This window comes from Ruditapes philippinarum, unplaced genomic scaffold (assembly GCF_026571515.1).
Source record: "Ruditapes philippinarum isolate M1 unplaced genomic scaffold, ASM2657151v2 ctg2649_1_1_1_1, whole genome shotgun sequence".
Classification (NCBI taxonomy): domain Eukaryota; kingdom Metazoa; phylum Mollusca; class Bivalvia; order Venerida; family Veneridae; genus Ruditapes; species Ruditapes philippinarum.
Genome location: NW_026854185.1, coordinates 46752 through 64076, shown reverse-complemented (window position 1 = coordinate 64076; position 17325 = coordinate 46752). Strand labels below are relative to the sequence as shown.

The 17325-nt window shown below is 34.3% G+C and overlaps 1 protein-coding gene across 1 annotated transcript in view; it reads left to right on the top strand.

Moving 5' to 3' along the window:
* Nucleotides 1-6162, top strand: part of LOC132739310 (tight junction protein ZO-1-like) — a 99392-nt gene extending 93230 nt beyond the window's left edge. The window contains exons 29-33 of the mRNA XM_060726996.1: nucleotides 1278-1439; nucleotides 1866-2090; nucleotides 4503-4714; nucleotides 5124-5267; nucleotides 5667-6162. Coding sequence (XP_060582979.1) covers nucleotides 1278-1439; nucleotides 1866-2090; nucleotides 4503-4714; nucleotides 5124-5267; nucleotides 5667-5773 — 850 coding nt within the window. The 3' untranslated portion in view covers nucleotides 5774-6162. The remainder of the gene's footprint in view (nucleotides 1-1277; nucleotides 1440-1865; nucleotides 2091-4502; nucleotides 4715-5123; nucleotides 5268-5666) is intronic.
* Nucleotides 6163-17325: the final 11163 nt, after the last annotated feature.

Here is a 17325-nt window from a genome sequence, read left to right as displayed (position 1 = left end):
GAACTCTGGTTGCCATGGCAACCAAAAGAAAAACTTTAAACATCTTCTTCCAGAAAACCCAAAGAGCTAGAGCTTAGATATTTGGCATGAAACATCTTCTAGTGAGTGTCTACCAAGATTGTTCAAATAAAATCCCTGGGGTCAAAATTGGCCCCGCCCCAGGGGGTCATTGATTTTCCCTATATGCATATAGTAAAAACTTTAAAAAAATTCTTTTAAAGAACCCAAAAAGCTAGAGCTAAGATATTTAGCATGAAACATATTCTAATAAGTGTCTACCAAGATTGTTCAAATAAAAGCCCTGGGGTCAAAATTGGCCCCACCCCAGGGGGTCATTGATTTTCCCTATATGCATATAGTAAAAACTTAAAAAGTCTTCTTCTAAAAAACCCAAAGAGCTAGAGCTTAGATATTTGGCGTAAAACATGTTCTAATGGATGTCTACCAAGTTTGTTCAAATAAAAGCCCTGGGGTCAAAATTGGCCCAGCCCCAGGGGGTCATTGATTTTCCCTATGTGCATATAGTAAAAACTCAAAAAAATCTTCTCTTAAAGAACCCAAAGAGCTAGAGCTAAGATATTAAGCATGAAACATCTTCTTATCAGTGTCTACCAAGTTTGTTCAAATAAAAGGCCTGGGGTCAAAATTGGCCCCGCCCCAGGGGGTCATTGATTTTCCCTATATGCATATAGTAAAAACTTAAAAAAAATTCTTTTAAAGAGCTAGAGCTAAGATATTTAGCATGAAACATATTCTAATGGGTGTCTACCAAATTTGTTCAAATAAAAGCCCTGGGGTCAAAATTGGCCCTGTCCCAGGGGTTATTGATTTTCCCTATATACATAGAGTAAAAAGTTAAAAATCTTCTATTAAAGAACCAAAAGAGCTAGAGCTAAGATATTTAGCATGAAACATGTTCTAATGGATGTTTACCAAGTTTGTTCAAATAAAAGCCCTTGGGTCAAAATTGGCCCTGCCAGGGAGAGGGGGGAGGGGGCAAAAGTCATTGTTATTCATTATTTGTGTATAGTAAAAACTTAACATCATGAAATATCTTTTAATGGGTGTCTTCCAAGTTTGTTCAAATAAAAGCCCTTTGGTTTCAACTGGCCCGGCCCTGGGGGCCTATGTTCAGGTGAGCGACCCCAGGGCCATCATGGCCCTCTTGTTTCAGAGATGGCAAATTGATTGATTCATTCATAATGAATATATTGGTTACATATTCAGAGATGGCAGATTTATTGTTTTGTAAACAAATATATTCATTTCATATTCAGGGATGACAGGGACATCAACCATGTGAGGGCAGGATCAGGCTCTTCCGACCAGCGGTCATCGCAAGCGGCAAGTGCTTTTGAGGCCTATAACAAACCAATGTCAACTTTTGGCAAGTCAGAACCAAACGGACCAAAATCAACGACCATGCATTCATTCCCAAGGTAATTAAGTTTATCTATGTAATATGGTATTGACTTGTGCTTTGGAAATAGGGGTTTTAAGTATTGCTGCAGTAAAATAATTAGAAGCTCTGGAAAATGGTGACTTTTTCATGAAATATATGACATTTGTTTAATGGTAGCTTGGTGTATAAAACCAATATAGCAAAATGAAAAAGTTTTCACATTATTTAATCAAAAGTGAAACTAATAATGCAAATTTTTGTGACAAGTGGCCTGTTTGGAGGTGTTATTTTTGGCAATTTTTTGCACAAATATGACCGTCCATTACATTTTATTTAATGTGTGCCTGTGACTTCAGCGAAGAATTTTTTAAGTAAAATTATAATTAAGGGGTTAGAAGAAAAAGACAGGTTGAGATTGAATTTATAGCAATAAGTTTATTTTGTGTTTCACAAACAAAAACAGAGATGGCAGTTCCTCTGAATTGTCTCCTCTTGAAGAAAAGTCTGAAAAAGATTCCATCGGAGATGAAAATGAGGCTGAAAATAGTTATGAGACATCTCCAAGGCAACATGAGCAGTCATGTGACAAAGGCAGCCAATCAAATTTGGACAGTGATAGGTCACATGATCGTGAGAGCCAATCAGATACAGGCAGTGTATCAACACCAGATACCATTATATTTAGGGGGTAAGGGGCATGCTGACTGAAAACACGCTGCTTTAATGCATGAACCTTCTCCACAGCTATTTTTAGCAACAGCTATTTTAAGCTACAGCTATTTTTAGCCACAGCTATTTTTAGCATCAACCAAATGATTACTACCTTTTTATACCTACCAATCTGAAACATTTTAAGCATCTTACATCATATGTTCAAGTTAAAAAGTATCTCTTTAATATATAACCTGAAAATTTACAGGGCAAAATTTGCAAGGCACGTCAGGTATTATGAGTATAACTATTATTAGTGTTTTTTCTGTGCAAACCTACTGTATCTGCATATAGATGAAGTAAGGGGATAGAGTAGTATTGCACACAATATGTTAAAGAAAGTGCATGATTTAATAGCTAAAACGATATTAATTTTAATGTTCAAATGATGAGGAAAAGTTCACTTAAGGATTTTCATGGAGCTGTTTCACAATAGATCTCAAATGCTGTTAGAAAGAGAAGAAAAGCATTTTTATTCCTTAGAAAATGTTAGAAATTTTATACAATTCAGGTTGGTATGTTATTTTTACTCACAGATCTGAATGCGTAATTAACAAAAACAGCTTGGCTTCAACTGAAGTGTAGTGCGTAACATATTAACTAAACATGTTTATAATATCTACAATTTACCCTCTATGATATATATTTGACATTATGAGGTTATTACACATTGTTGAGTACAATACTGAATTAAATTGGATGAGTACTCAGTTGTAAAACCTGTATTGAATTAGATGCTAGCCGAGTCTGATATAGGTTTTGCAGATGGTGTAGGAGTCCAATGAAATCAATATTGTTCTAAACCAGGTATAATGACCTCTTTATTTCACATATTTTGACTCAAAGTACAATAAGACTTTGAGTACAATAAGGAATGATATGATTTTTTTTTACCCTGAAAATGAAATGAGCCTAGATGGAGTTCTATTATTTATAATGCATTTAATAAAGATATTTTGGACTCTAAATTTGAAAATGAGGCTATATTTTTTGGACTCTGGAAATGAAATAAGGCTTAATTCTAAGGATTGGATCCAATAATGATTTCTATTGGAACATCACATGGTTCATTGGTTATAATTTGTACGGTGTGAAATAAAAGAAATTATTAAATTCGTATACTCATATACATGTACATGTATTGTACATGTATAACGAACCTCTTATGAAATAACTGCATGAAATTTTCCTATTCAAATTTGCCGAAGATATTTACCTACCGTATGAAATAACAAATTTTACACCCAAAAAGGAGAGAATTTCAAAGAAATTCAGCAATTTAAAAAGAATGGATGTATCCAATGCATGAACAACGATTTAAGCACTTTGCCAGCATGATTATTTTAATACAAACAATGCATGAATATTGCAATGAAAAAATTAGATATTGATTCTAAAACAATGATTTTTTTTTCATGCTGGGTGCCAAATACCGAGCAATGGTATTTCATGCTATAGCATGTTGTCCTTTAAGATTATCATAAGCATTTGAGAAAAACAATTGAAATATGAGTTGAGATAAGCATTTGAGATAAACATTTTGATGTAATTTGAGATAAACATTGAGTTAAATAATTGAGATGCATTTTGATAAACATTTAAGATAAGAATGGAGATCAGCATTTGAGTTAAACATTAAGATAATCATTTGTGATAAACATTTAGATGTAATTTGAGATAAACATTTGAGATCAGCATTTGAGATAAACATTTTGATGTAATTTGAGATAAACATTGAGTTAGATAATTGAGATAAACATTCTAGATAAGCATTTGAGATAAACATTTGAGATAAACATTGAGATGTGATTTTAGATTAACATTTTTAATTGAACATAAAAAAGCATTCGAGATATAAAGAAATATTAAGATGTAATTTGAGATAAACATTAAGATTAAACATACAAGCATTTGTGGTAAATGGTTCTCTCACCTTGTTAGCTTACTCAAGAAGCACTGGCCTGATTGGAGGACATCTAGCCTGCAGTGGGTGAATAGAAAATGTATATAGAAGCATTCTATAGTGCTTGCACAGGAAAAAAGCACAGGGTTTCCAGGAATAAAGAGTTTAATTTGGTATATCAAAACACTTAGAGAAACATTGAGACATAAAAAACAGCATAAAAAACAGCAAATGATAAACAAGAAATAATGTTGGGATGGACTTAATGTAGTGTTACTGTAATGCTGTAATGCTTTCCCGCCCCCCAAAAAAATTAAGTAAATCGGTTATTTCCTGAACTTTCTGGAAATGGCCGATTTATTACGATATTGGCTGATGTTAGAAATGTTTTGGCGGGAAATGATTACAGTAAGACTACCTAAATAAGTATCTAGAGATAGTTCTTCTCTGTGTACTAAGATTCAAATATTTGTGAATTAATTTCAGATTTGATCCTACGCAAGATGTGGACGAGAACCATACGGTGGTGGCAACGGCCCGAGGGGTGTTCACCAGTAAAGGTGGCGTGTTGGAATCTCCAGAGACCGGCGTCAGTATTGTGATACCAGAGGGAGCCATAGATCCCGATATTGAACAGGAGATATACTTCAAAGTGTGTCGAGATAACACCATACTGCCTCCGTTAGACAGAGAAAAAGGTGAGTAAGACTAATGTAATTATGTTTGTTTGTTTGGTATTTAAAACTAATTTTAACATATTTTTTGGTCATACCTTCATTAGACTTTCTTGGGTAACTAACCACTTATTACCAATTTCTTAATTGACAATTACTCTATAAATGACTGACAATTAATCCTACAGGATTTCTGGATTAGCGGGGATATACTTAAATAATTCTAATAAAAGTTCTGAAATTTAAAAGATATTAGGCTTACATTAATAAACAAGTAATTTTAAACTGTTATTTATTATTAGTTTAAACATATTTTATTGCATCAAATACTTGTAAAATATTATACTAATAAATAAAATTGTGCATTAATGTGTAATAATAGTTTTCTAATGTTATATAAGAAATATAACTCTTATGTATGTATTTTTACCAGGAGAAACATTATTATCTCCCCTGGTAATGTGCGGACCACATGGATTGAAGTTCCACCAGCCTGTAGAACTGAGACTACCCCACTGTGCTTCTGTGAATCCTGATAGCTGGTCTTTTGCTTTGAAGTCGAGTGATTCTCCTTCAGGTAAGTTATGGCGTGGTATAACCTTGTAATTTACTTACTATGATCTACATTGTTGTACCAAAATTATGTCATACAGTAACACCTCTGCATAGAGATATAGATTTTGGTTGTTGAGGATGTCATGGGACAAAATCATAGTATCTATATTTTGATGGCTCAATTAAGGATTTTGATGTTGAAATTCTTTAAAATAAGTACCCTTGGATCAGGTCATATGGAATATAGCAGGGCGCAAGTTAAATTTACTCACCTTAAATGCATAAATATACATGAACTTCAGTTGACATACTAGTTACTTCTTGAATTATCTACACCTATTGTTACCATGGAAATGAGGAAAAGATAGAAATGAATAAAAATCCCATTTTATGTAACTTTATGTTTTATTTTCATTTTTAGGACACCCGACGCAGTGGCAAAATATGACGCTGGCAGAAAAAGAGGGAGCTGCGGCACATAGTCGTGTAAACAAGAACAGTGTGTCCGTGCTTGTAGACCATTTTTAAACACCGTATGATTTTCTCTCCTCGACTTTATTTTCGGAAAGAAAATTTTGTTACCGACAATGCAGCGGTGTTGAAATTATTCAATCCTAAGTATTATTATTATGATGATTTTGAAGTGATTGAACAAATTGTCGATATACTTGGTGCAAATACTGAGAGGTATGATAAAATTGGGACAAAAGTGACGCTGCCGACGTTGGTGTTATCTCGCATAATGTGGCGAAAGATGTATATATTATGTACATGTCTCATTCATATCTCGTAATTTTTCCCCGTAAAATGTGCCGTATATTCTTCAAATAATTTGACATTGGTGCATATGACTGGCTGATAGCAGATGCTGAAAGCTCAGAGACGGACAGATGGCAGTGATTGATTGAAAAGGCGGATAATTTATCCTGAAAGAAGAGGTCCAAAGCTACAGCTGCAAGCCTCAAGTTTGATAGCTTAGCCTGAAAGCCAAGGTTTCATAATTAAGCCTAAAAGCCAAGGTTTCATAGTTAAGCCTTAAAGCCAAGGTTTCATAGTTTAGCCTGAAAGCCAAGATTTGATAGTTTAGCTTGATAGCCAATTTTCAATAGTAAATCTAAGGTTAATAGTTACACCTGAAAACCAAGGTTGCCATTGAAGACAAGATGGATACTTATCAGGCTGATGGCAGACACCTTTAAGATTCAGGCTAAAGGCTTAGATTTAATGTCCAGGCTGAAAGCTTTTAATGTTTGTTTAAAGTCCTTGGCAATATGCCAAGACTGATGTTTTGACTGGAAGGTACAACTAAATTCCTTTGCATGTCATCAGTGCTAATATATCTGTGGCTTACAACCAAGGCTGAAAGAGGCGTGTGTTTACTAGTCATAGTTAAGCCTGAATCCAGGTTTATGTGTATTACAGAGTTCTTATTTTTGTAACTACTTGACTATATGATAGACTAGGTTTATCACAAAATGATCACTTCTATAATTATGGTCCTTAACAGTATGTATAGCTAGAAAATAAAACTTTGAACCATAGCTCTGGCCAGTTGAAGGTTCAGAGTTGATGTTTCAAAACATTTCTACAATAAAATTTTGTATAGGAGTTGTGTTAAAACTTTTAGTACATTATATAAAGATATAAATCTCAGGTGCATAATGTAGGATAATAAATTTGTAGTATATAATGGTAGTTAAAAAAAAAGTTCCTTTGTTTCAAGAGATGAAAATTACGAAGTATCTGAAATATGCATTCATCGGAATTGTTAAATTTTTGTTAAAGTTATGTCTAATGATGTCATTGCTGATGTCATTATATTGTCTTCACTCCAATAAATGAAGGATAATAGTTGATAATAGGTGTTTAAGGAATTATTAACCCATATGAAAGAGTTATTATTAATATTATCAACTTATTTACAGGTACTATTTCAATATATCCAAATCCAACCTTACCTTCTTGAAATAACTATTTTTAGTTGATTTTTGTCATGCGAGAGAACTTGTATGCCACTGTGACATCATTATTCGAGAAAATGAACGGCTTGCCTAAAATGGTCGAAAAGGTTGTAATTAAAACAAATACATGTAATGTTAAAATTCAGGTTACATTGTAAAATTAACGATACTGCATTGTAAAATTAACGATACTGCAGCTTGCATAAACTATTTTTGGGGTCCGTTATCCGTTATTTGGAAGTAAAACGAATAATATTACATATTTGTCGAGTCTTATTTTTGTAGCAGATTTTTTTGTACATGTACAAGATTCATCAAATATTTTGTATAGCATATACAGGTTGTGTTTACATTTCCAAATGCATTCTTTTTTTTATTGCATTTTTTTTTGTAGTTTTTTTCCTATAATTATTTCAAAAGTAAAATTCAGGACATTTTTTAAACCAAAGCCAGTTTTGGGTAGTTATCATCATTTGTATTAACCATTATCTCTGCTGAAATAATGAAATGAACTTGTCCAGCTTCCAGTTTAAGAACTGTCCATTCCCAAATTTGGGAATGGCAAGATGAAAATTTTATGTATGTCGGCCAACATTGTAAACTGGTGGCAGAGGCATTATCATTTTCCATTCAAGCAGAGTGTGGGTTAATTGTAGAGTTATTTTGTGACACTATGATATTGTTCAGATTGCCAGTTCTGTATTTTAGTTTGTTCCAAGTTGACCTTTGAGCTAAAAGGTCATGACCTACTTTTATGACCTTCAACAGTACAGTTCACCCTTTTGGCTCTGTTGCAATATAGGTCAAAGTCCCTTTTTGTGACCTTTACAGTTGATTGCAAACACTGCAATATACATGTACAAAATGTAGATCAGAACCCCTTTTTGTAACCTTTTCCAAAAAGAGGTGACTTTTTTGCATTATAGGTCACAAGGTCACAATCCACTGAGTGACCTTCTCTAGTAAAGGTCAAATTTGAGTTATTTTATGAATGCATATTTTTACAGGGGTTTGAAGAGTTCGGACCAATTTGTTACCATAACTTGCTGCTTCTTCTTCTTTTTTCTTAAAAAAGACAAGAAAATACAGATAAAATATTTTGGATGGGAAAGGTCAAAGGTCACTTTGGTACAACCTATTATATATTATTTTTATTTTTTTATAACAACATGTATTTTTTTTTCTTTTTAATGTCATATAGCTTAAAGCCATTCATTTAGATTTGAAAAAAACCATTCCAGGTATTATGCAGTATTATGTTTTTCCATGTGTGATAAGGGTTGATGTAGAACTTGGTTTTACGTTGTCGCAACCAATGAAATGCAACCAAACTCTTTCCTACTTTTTTTCCCATGTATTTGATTATATTTTCTTTTTTGTAAGCTTACATGTCAATGGTTGAACGCAGTACAGTTGTAAGTCCTTCTGTATTTCATATAAGTTACTGTAGTTTTGCAGTCAACCTTCGATGTTCTTTTAAGAAATGTTGCTATAATAATGTATACAAAAGTGTAAATGAAATTAAATGTGGTTAAACTGCTTGTGTTTGATTTTAAGGATTTATTTATGAATTTAGATGAATTTTTTGTACTTTGCAAATTGTTGTTGCTATGGAAACCAAAATATAAAAAAAATATATTAATTTTTCTTTGTTTGATTTAATTTTCTTGTTGACTAATCTAGAGATATTGAAATTGCTTTTTGTGTTACTTATTCAACATAACTGAACTGGAAATCATTAACATTTCTGTTGTTTTGAATATTAATTTTTAAATGAATATTACTTAACTTGGTATACTGTATGTTCTCAAATAGATGCCCCTCCCATTATAAACACCCCCTTCTTGTTTTGGACATAGAAAAATTCAGGACAATTACAATAAATTAACAATAAAATTTTAACACCATAGGTGTTTCCAGTGTATGTAATGCACTGAAAATAGTTTTCAATTCCTTATATTTTGACAATATTTCACTTTTATTTCTAATACATGCACATGAATGCCCAAATTTGGAAAATGTAAAGCCGCTGGGGATGTTGATTAGAGAATATACGGTAGGTGTTTTTGGTCGATAAGAGAGGGTATTTTCTGTCTTTTGATAAAATTATAAACATAATATATGAATTTTTTCTTCACAAGCACAAGATAGTAATCTCCACTTACTTTAAAGTCTTTGTAAGTAACCATACAAACTCATTACTACTGGTCTGCAATTTTACATGGTTAAAAGTGTACAATGTATATATGTTTATTACTTTGGTCTGCAGTTTCAAATGTTTCACATCACATACTAAAACTCTTCACCTGCCCATACAGTCTGCACTCTCCCTTATATTTCAAATGATCAAAGATGTAAACTTACTAGACTGGGTCCACATTTTTCCACATTTTTCACAGGATTAAAGTAGAACATGCTGGCTAGACTGGGTCCACATTTTTCACAAGATCAAAGTAGAACATGCTGGCAAGACTGTGTCCACAATTTTCCACATTTTTCACAGGATCAAAGTAGAACATGCTGTCTAGACTGTGTCCACATTTTTCACATGATCAAAGCAGACAGACTGGGTCCACAATTTTCCACATATTTCACATTATCATAGCAGTAAAAACAGACCAGACTGGGTCCAAATTTTCCACATATTTCACATGATCAAAGTAGTAAACCATGCCTAGACTGGGACTACATTTTTTCACATGATCAAAGAAGTTTTACATGCTGCCCAGCCTGGGTCCACTTTTTCACATGATAAAAGAAGTTATACATGCTTCACAGAATGTGTCCACATTTTTCACATTAGCAAAGCAGACGGACTGGGTCCACAATTTCACATGATAAAAGAAGTCATACATGCTGGCTAGACTGTGTCCACATTTTTTCACATCACCAAAATAGTTTTACATGCTTCACAGACTGTGTCCACATTTTTCACATGATCAAAGTAGACAGACTGGGTCCACAATTTTCCACATATTTCACATGATCAAAGTAGAAGAACAGACCAGACTGGGTCCACAATTTTCCACATATTTCACATGATCAAAAAAGTAAAACAGACCAGACTGGGTCCATTTCCCACATTTTTCACATGATCAAAGTAGTAAACCAGACCAGACTCGATCCATAATTTTTCACATATTTCCTATGATCAAAGTAGAAGAACAGACCAGACAGGGTACATTTCCCACATTTTTTACATGATCAAAGTAAACAGACTGTGTCCACAATTTTCCACATATTTCACATGATCAAAGTAGTAAAACAGACCAGACTGGGTCTGCAATTTTTTATGATATTTTTTTTTTATGTTTTGTTCTGTTTTGTATAAATGATGATATATAGTAAATGGGTTTTTATAAATTATCACTAATACAACTATATGAACTGATCTCACTTTAAACCATTAATCATTGAGATAGAAATCGTCATAGCAACAGATGTGTCTGTTTTATTAAAAATTTCATTAAATATATTTTTATGTACATATATTTGTATAACTATGTCTATGAAAAAAAAGAATGTCATCTAATGTATGTTGAATATGTAAACATTTGTTTTATAATTGTTCATTCATCATTTATTTTGATATAATAACTATTTTAAGATTGGTTTTGAAGTTTTGATATATGCAATAAATTATGAGGATTTTTGTGTACAATAATACATTGTGTAAAACTGCTGATATTTTTCATTTCATTTGGAGCACAAAGTGCTCTGTTATGTTTTTTGGGGGGATTTTTCTTTTCTTTTTTTTTTCTTTTTGGGAGGTGGGGAGCAGGGGGAGGTGGGATTCTATGTCAATAAAGTAAGTTGTGGTTACTTTGTGTTGGGTTACAAGTCCATTTAAGATATTCAAGGGGGTTAGGGTTAAAGATTCAAACTTTTTTTCTTTTTTTTGTTTGTTTGTTTAGTGTAACATGCAAATAACATATAAGTTGATATAACAAAGGTTGTTTTTCTTTTTAAAGTTGTTAATAGGTTGTGTTACTTGAATTAATTTTACACTTTTAAATTGAAAAAAAAATTGTATTAAAGATATATATATATTCTTTATTTTTTTTTCATAAAATTATTTGTTTTGTATGTGGTAGAGTACCAGGTGGGAAAATCTGAAAATCTTTAAACTTAGTTTCACAATATTTCAATTTATAATACATTTTTCAAATTTGCATGGAAATAGGCATGATTCTGGAGGCGTTTTGCCTCAAATTCTAGTAATGACATAATTGGAGTTTGATAATAATGTCTTATTGTATTTTATAATAAACTTATTGACGGCTGGTGATTCTTTTCAAATGTTGCCTGCTTTTGCCTAAAATAGTGAATGGAAGGGCACCTGATTTCTTTCTACACAAGGGGAGAAAAATACTGGTCATTTGCCACATGACCCGACCTTTATAGTGTTTGTGCGACTAAAAAAACCTAATAAATAGCAATTTAAACATATGATTCAGATTATAGCACTTTTCTGTTAATTTTATTGTTTGGGGTGATTTTTTTTTCATTTGGCTTTTTTTAAAACTTTTTCCCACCTTTTTCATTCTCCCAGGTGATACTGTAAAATTTACATAATAAAAAATGAGTGCATCAGATAATATGTTTTGTATGTTGAAATTTTATATCTTGATATTTTAATTTTATTTTCTGTTAAATGTCAAAATACAATATTATTAACCATGTATTCATTAATATTAAAGAATTTCTATGGTAAAACATGATTTGTTTTTCATTCCATTAAAATGTATTGGTTTATTTCACACTGAGCCAATAACTAATAACTTATAAGACTTATTTGTGATACCTGTCTGTTGAAACAAGTTGCTTCTAATACCATTTCCTGATAATGTTCTGTTAGAGAAAGGTGCCTTTATGGCCATTTCCTGGTTTACAGTCTGTCAAATTAATGCACCTCAAACACATTTACATGGTAATATAGGGCTGTTGGATTCAGTTGCCTCTATAAGGCCATTTCCTGGTTAAAATCAGAGAAAAATGACATAAAAGCCATTTCCATTGTAATGGTCCAATTGATTGGTTCATTAGAGTAAGGTTCTACTTAGGCCATTTCCTGGTAATTGTCCTTAGAGTAAGGTTCTACTAAGGCCATTTCCTGGTAATGGTCCATTAGAGTAAGGTTCTACTAAGGTCATTTCTTGGTAATGGTGCATTAGGGTAAGGTTCTACTAAGGTCATTTCCTGGTAATGGTTCATTACAGTAAGGTTCTACTAAGGCCATTTCCTGGTTATGGTTCATTAAAGTAAGGTTCTACTAAGGCCATTTCCTGGTAATGGTTCATTAGAGTAAGGTTCTACTAAGGCCATTTCCTGGTAATGGTTCATTACAGTAAGGTTCTACTAAGGCCATTTCCTGGTTATGGTCCATTAGAGTAAGGTTCTACTAAGGTCATTTCCTGGTAATGGTCCATTAGAGTAAGGTTCTACTAAGGTCATTTCCTGGTAATGGTCCATTAGAGTAAGGTTCTACTAGGGTCATTTTAGGGTCATTTTCTGGTTATGGTCCATTAGAGTAAGGTTCTACTAAGGCCATTTCCTGGTAATGGTTCATTAAAGTAAGGTTCTACTAAGGCCATTTCCTGGTAATGGTCCATTACAGTAAGGTTCTACTAAGGTCATTTCCTGGTAATGGTCCATTAGAGTAAGGTTCTACTAAGGTCATTTCCTGGTAATGGTTCATTAGAGTAAGGTTCTACTAAGGTCATTTCCTGGTAATGGTCCATTAGAGTAAGGTTCTACTAAGGTCATTTCCTGATAATGGTTCATTAGAGTAAGATTCTACTAAGGTCATTTCCTGTCAATGGTCCATTACAGTAAGGTTCTTCTAAGGTCATTTCCTGGTAATGGTCCATTAGAGTAAGGTTCTACTAAGGTCATTTCCTGGTAATGGTTCATTAGAGTAAGGTTCTACTAAGGTCATTTCCTGGTAATGGTCCATTAGAATAAGGTTCTACTAAGGTTTTTTCTTGTAATGGTTCATTATAGTAAGGTTCTACTAAGGTCATTTCCTGGTAATGGTTCATTAGAGTAAGGTTCTACTAAGGTCATTTCCTGGTAATGGTCCATTAGAATAAGGTTCTACTAAGGTCATTTCCTGGTAATGGTTCATTAGAGTAAGGTTCTACTAAGGTCATTTCCTGGTAATGGTCCATTAGAATAAGGTTCTATTAAGGCTTTTTCTTGTAATGGTCCATTAGAATAAGGTTCTACTAAGGTCATTTCCTGGTAATGGTTCATTAGAATAAGGTTCTACTAAGGTCATTTCCTGGTAATGGTCCATTAGAGTAAGGTTCTACTAATGTCATTTCCTGGTAATGGTTCATTAGAGTAAGGTTCTTCTAAGGCCATTTTCTGGTAATGGTCCATTAGAGGAAAGTTTTACTTAGGCTATTTCTTGTAATGGTTCATTACAGTAAGGTTCTTCTAAGGCCATTTTCTGGTAATGGTCCATTAGAGTAAAGTTTTACTTAGGCTATTTCTTGTAATGGTTCATTACAGTAAGGTTCTTCTAAGGCCATTTCCTGGTAATGGTCCATTAGAGTAAAGTTTTACTTAGGCTATTTCTTGTATTGGTTCATTACAGTAAGGTTCTTCTAAGGCCATTTTCTGGTAATTGTTCATTAAAGTAAGGTTCTACTTAGGCTATTTCTTGTAATGGTTCATTACAGCAAGGTTCTTCAAAGATCATTTTCTAGTAATGGTCCATTAGAATAAGGTTCTACTTAGGCCATTTCCTGGTAATTGTCCATTAGAGTAAGGTTCTACTAAGGTCATTTCCTGGTAATGGTCCGTTAAAGTAAGGTTCTACTAAGGCCATTTCCTGGTAATGGTCCGTTAAAGTAAGGTTCTACTAAGGCCATTTCCTAGCTGGTAATGGTCCGTTAAAGTAAGGTTCTACTAAGGCCATTTCCTAGCTGGTAATGGTCCGTTAAAGTAAGGTTCTACTAAGGCCATTTCCTAGCTGGTAATGGTCCGCTAGAATAAGGTTCTACTAAGACCATTTCCTGGTGAGTAAGGTTCTACTTAGGCCATATCCTTGTAATGGTTCATTACAGTAAGGTTCTTCAAAGGCAATTTTCTAGTAATGGTCCGTTAAAGTAAGGTTCTACTAAGGCCATTTCCTAGCTGGTAATGGTCCGTTAGAATAAGGTTCTACTAAGGTCATTTTCTGGTTATGGTCCATTAAAGGAAGGTTCTACTTAAGCTATTACTTGTAATGGTTCATTACAGTAAGGTTCTTCTGAGGCCATTTCCTGGTAATGGTCCGTTAAATTAAGGTTTACTAAGGCCATTTCCTGATTTAACTTCATTAAATAAGGTGTATCTCATGCCATTTCCTTATAGTGGTCAATTCGTGCAGGATATGTTTTAAACGTTCCAAATTGGAGTAAGGTGCTAGAATTCCATTCGTGAGCGCGACGTGAACGTAATGCGTGAGCGAAAAATTAAACGTGATGCGTGATTTTTCACGTACACACTTTTCTAACGTTCGTTTGGCGTGCGTAAAGAAAAAGAAAATTTTTTTTTTCTGTTTGAAAGTTGACAAGAAAACATGTCCAAATAATAAGTTAAATGGTCGCTGTTTCTGGCTTCTTTTTTTGTCGTTTCGCTTATCTACATGCATAAAAGTATAAACGAAGACAGATGGCGGATACGAAATATCAAGAAAAGATTAACTTTTTGGGATAAACCACCACTTAGGTAAAAAGTTAGAACGACAGGGGATTTTCTGATTTTTAAGGCACACAGGCTTGAACGGAGGATCTTTCATTTTGCTTCCACGCCTGCGAATGCCGTCTGTGAAAAATCAGTACGCTCGCCAACGTCGCGCTAACGCCGACAATAGAAAATCGTTTGTTCGATTTTTGACGTTCGCGCTTTACATTTGCGTTTCACATTCATGTATACTTAAGGATCCGTTTAAATAAGATGTCGCTATGGCCATATTCTGGTGTAAGGTGCAAAAATGATGCCATTTTAGCATTAATAAGGAGCTTGAAATTATTGTATACAATATTGGTTTCTATGGTGGTTGATTTGGAACTATTTGTGCGTCGTGTTGACGTTAGCGACAACAGGACAAATCGCCAAAAGGCGCGTTGTCGGACTTTCGTCTTGTCGTCCTGTCGCTAACGATGTACGCGCGTTGTCGTGGGGCGTGCTGTCGCGATGTCACATTGTCGCTCAGTCCAAATCGAAGGATTGGCTTATAAGTCAAGCGACAGGGCGTCATCGAGACAACGCGCCGCGCGACAACGCGCCGTTTGACACGCTTCGCTAGAGACAGGACGACTAGACGACAGCGCGACGTTTTGCGCTTTGTCGTGTTGTCGCTAGCGACAAGACGAAAAGGCGATAACGATATAGGTTGCGACGCCATAGGTTTCTGTTTTTTTCTAGTAAATCACAACGTTTCATTCTAAATTGACAAAATAATCTAATCTAACGGCTAGACACACTGAAATGACCATATTACGCCATGAATAATTAATTATTTGTTTCAACATTTCAAAATTTACATGGTTCGGAACTGCAGGATCCTATTAAGTATATTGACAGCAGTTGGATCTTTAATAGGCCGTGCCAATGGTTGTTACAAGGACCCTGCTGAGGTTGTGTCTTTTTTCTTTTCTTTTTTGAGATGATGGAACTAGAAATATTCAAAATAACACCCTGTTATTTTCCAGAATCATAATTTTTATTGCGCAAAATATCCCTTAATTAAAAACGTTGTACAATGCTTTTCACTTCAATCAATCGGGCTTAGAATGGCACAAAAAATTATTTATTTATATTGTTATAAATTAATTTCATTCTGAGCATAATCTTCCTTATCCTTTGCAGATTTTTTTCCATTTTAAATGCTTCACTTGATTTTGAGCTTTTTTAACCTCAGCGGTGTTACTTAAATTCTTATGTCGAGGAAGATCACGAAATGATAGTGAAAAAGAGGTTTTAAGGGCGAAAAAGAAAACTGGCTGGGAATCATCACAAACTATCGAAGTCCAGCGGGTTTAAGTCTTCTATATAAGGAGACCAAACAATCGATGTAATAAGCTAGAAAAGGTGGTTTTCAAAACCGCTCATAGACAGACGCTAGAATTAAAAGATGGTGATTAAAACCGCTCATAGACAGACGCTAGAAAAGGTGGTTATCAAAACCGCTCATAAATAGACGCTAGAAAAGATGGTGATTAAAACCGCTCATAGACAGACGCTAGAAAAGGTGGTGATCAAAACCGCTCATAGACAGACGCTAGAAAAGGTGGGGATCAAAACCGCTCATAGACAGTGGCTTGAAAATGTGGCGATTAAAACCGCTAATAGACAGACGTTCGAAAAAGTGGTGATCAAAAGCACTCACAGACAGACGCTAACAAAGGTGGTTATCAAAACCGCTCATAGACGCTAGAAAACGTGGTTATCAAAACCGCTCACAGACAGACACTTGATAAGGCGGTTATCAATTATCAATCATAAATTAACAGACGCTAGAAAAGTGGTGATCAAAACTGCTCGTAGACAGACGCTCGAAAGTTGATGATAAAAACCGCTCATAGACAGACGTACGCTAGAAAATGTGGTGATTAAAACCGCTCATAGACAGACGCTAGAAAATGTGGTGATTAAAACCGCTCATAGATAGACGGTAGAAAAAGTAGAACTTTATCAAAACCGCACTTTAAACCGACGCTAGAAAAGGTGGTGATTAGAACCGCTCATGTAGACAGACGCTAGAAAAGGTGACGATTAAAACCGCTCATAGACAGAGGTGGTCAAAGCGCTCATGTAGACAGACGCTAGAAAAGGTGGCGATTAAAACCGCTAAAAAAGGTGGTGATCGACAGATTCTAGAAAAGGTGCATGGTGATCAAAAACGCTCATATACAGATGCTAGAAAAGGTGTGGATCGTGTGGATTAAAACCGCTCATAGTTGCTGGGCCCATAATATAGTATGTACAGGGTCTTTCAATTCTATTCCAATGACCCTGACAAACATGTAAATCTAAAAAATTATGATACCAGTAAAATGACTAAGTTTGATAATTAATTTACAATATGTCCTACATATAAACATACATTGTGATTCCGGCTACGGT